Below are 1,854 nucleotides of genomic sequence, written 5' to 3'. Positions count from 1 at the left end.
TAGTCTGACACGACCTCGAGATGGACCGCTGAGGTGGTCATGCAGACAAAGATAGCCAACCAGCCTTTGTACGACTTGTGTCCCCGCCCTTTTCAGGACCGTAGAGACACTGGGCTGGCATAGTCGATCCCAGTGTTGAGAAAGGCTTGAGCGGGAGTGAGTCTGGCTGGTGGCAACTGGCCCATGAGCTGTTGAGCGCGTACTCCACGTTAGCGAGTGCAGTTAACGCACTTGAGGATGAAGGAGCGTACTGGTAGCTCAGCCAGTTGAGATTCCTTCGGAATAATCACTTGGTTCCGGCTCTCCGGGCCTATGTGAGCAAACTCGAGCCGTCCTCCTATCCTCAATACCCCTTGGCGATCGATGAAGGGTGTGAGCTTGGTGAGGGGGTGGGATTTGCTGAACCTTTCCCCTCGTGAGATCGCTCTGAGTTGATCCTTGAAGTGAGCTGCCTGCGTGAGTTTGATCCAGAGGATGCGAGCCTCTTCAAGATCACCAAGAGTGAGCGGGTATCGAAGAGAAGAGTTGGGGGTTTTCCTGAGCCGAGCTATGAATCGTCGACAGATTGCTGTGACCCTGAGCAGTCGGTTGAACGATGAGAATCTGTCGACGAGATTCCAGAGCGCGATTGGATGAGCTTTTACATGTAGGAGAACTCCTGGCTTTTCCTCGAGGTCTACGCTGAGGTCTTTTTCAAGAGCGTGAGTTGGCCATGAAGAGCAGTCTTGATGAAGCCATGGTGGCCCTTTCCACCAGAGCTTATGAGATAGACCTCGAGATGCACAGTCTGCAGGATTCTCCTTGCACGGTACCAATCTCCAATGAGCCTGCTGGGTGAGCTCCTGGATGAGTGCCACCCGATTTTTCATGAACTCCTTCCATCTTGAGGAGTGTGAGCTGATCCACGTGAGCGTGACCGATGAGTCGGTCCAGAGATAGGTGGTGGCGTTCGTGAGATTGAGTTGGTCCTTGACGTACTTAGTCAGTTTGGCCAGGAGGAGAGCCGCAGTGAGTTCTAGTCGTGGGATTGTCAGCCGTTTGAGCGGTGCGACCTTCGTTTTTGAGCAAACCAATGTGAGTTGTGATTTTCCCTTGTTGAGAACCTTGAGATAGATCACGGCTGACATCGCCACTTGTGATGCGTCGGAAAAACCGTGTACTTCGACGACGGAATCCGTGAGCAGTCCAAGCCACCGAGGTATGGTGATCTCCGATAACTGTGTGAGCTCCTCCCTGAATTGGCTCCATCGTTGAGCAGTTGTCTGGGAAACTGGTTCATCCCATCCCAGTTTCTCGATCGATAGAGCCTGGAGCAATATCTTCGCTCGTATGACCACTGGCGCTAGGAAAGCCAGTGGATCGAAGAGTTGAGCCGTTTCCGATAAAATGATTCTCTTCGTTATTGAGCTGGTCTCAGGCTGAGGGACGGAGAACTTGAAGGTGTCCGTTCCGGGATGCCAAGAAACCCCTAGAATTTTGGTGAGTGAGTCCTCTATGAATCGTTGTTCTTGAGAGGTGCTGTCAGGTTGAAGGGATGTGAGTAGAGCTGGGCTATTTGAGTGCCATTTGGCTAGCGGAAAGCCTCCTGACCGACAGAGCTGTGTCACCTGATGAGCGGTCCTGAGTAGCTCTTCATCTGAGTCAGCACCCCCGCAGATATCGTCAACATATCGTCCTTTCATGAGCNTCATGAGCGGTTCCACAGCGAGAGGATAGTTCGATCCTTCATCCTCAACGAGCTGATGAAGAACACGCATTGAGAGGAACGGAGCTGACCTAGTACCGTATGTGACCGTGGTGAGTTAATATGTGGCGATATCTCCGTTTGAGTCGGTCCAGAGTATTTGTTGGAGT

The 1,854-nt window shown here is 52.2% G+C and overlaps 1 protein-coding gene across 1 annotated transcript; it reads right to left on the bottom strand.

The window, feature by feature from the left end:
- Window positions 1-209: 209 nt before the first annotated feature.
- Window positions 210-1,757, bottom strand: LOC107046344. The gene has a single exon (XM_015268949.1). It carries the CDS (start codon window positions 1,755-1,757, stop codon window positions 210-212), a length of 1,548 nt encoding a protein of 515 aa, XP_015124435.1.
- Between the last annotated feature and the right edge of the window lie 97 nt (window positions 1,758-1,854).

This window comes from Diachasma alloeum, unplaced genomic scaffold (assembly GCF_001412515.2).
Source record: "Diachasma alloeum isolate Michigan unplaced genomic scaffold, Dall2.0 Dall_scaffold_01317, whole genome shotgun sequence".
In the NCBI taxonomy this organism is placed as follows: domain Eukaryota; kingdom Metazoa; phylum Arthropoda; class Insecta; order Hymenoptera; family Braconidae; genus Diachasma; species Diachasma alloeum.
Note: the sequence above shows the minus strand (reverse complement) of the source record. Positions and strands in the feature narration are given on the sequence as shown.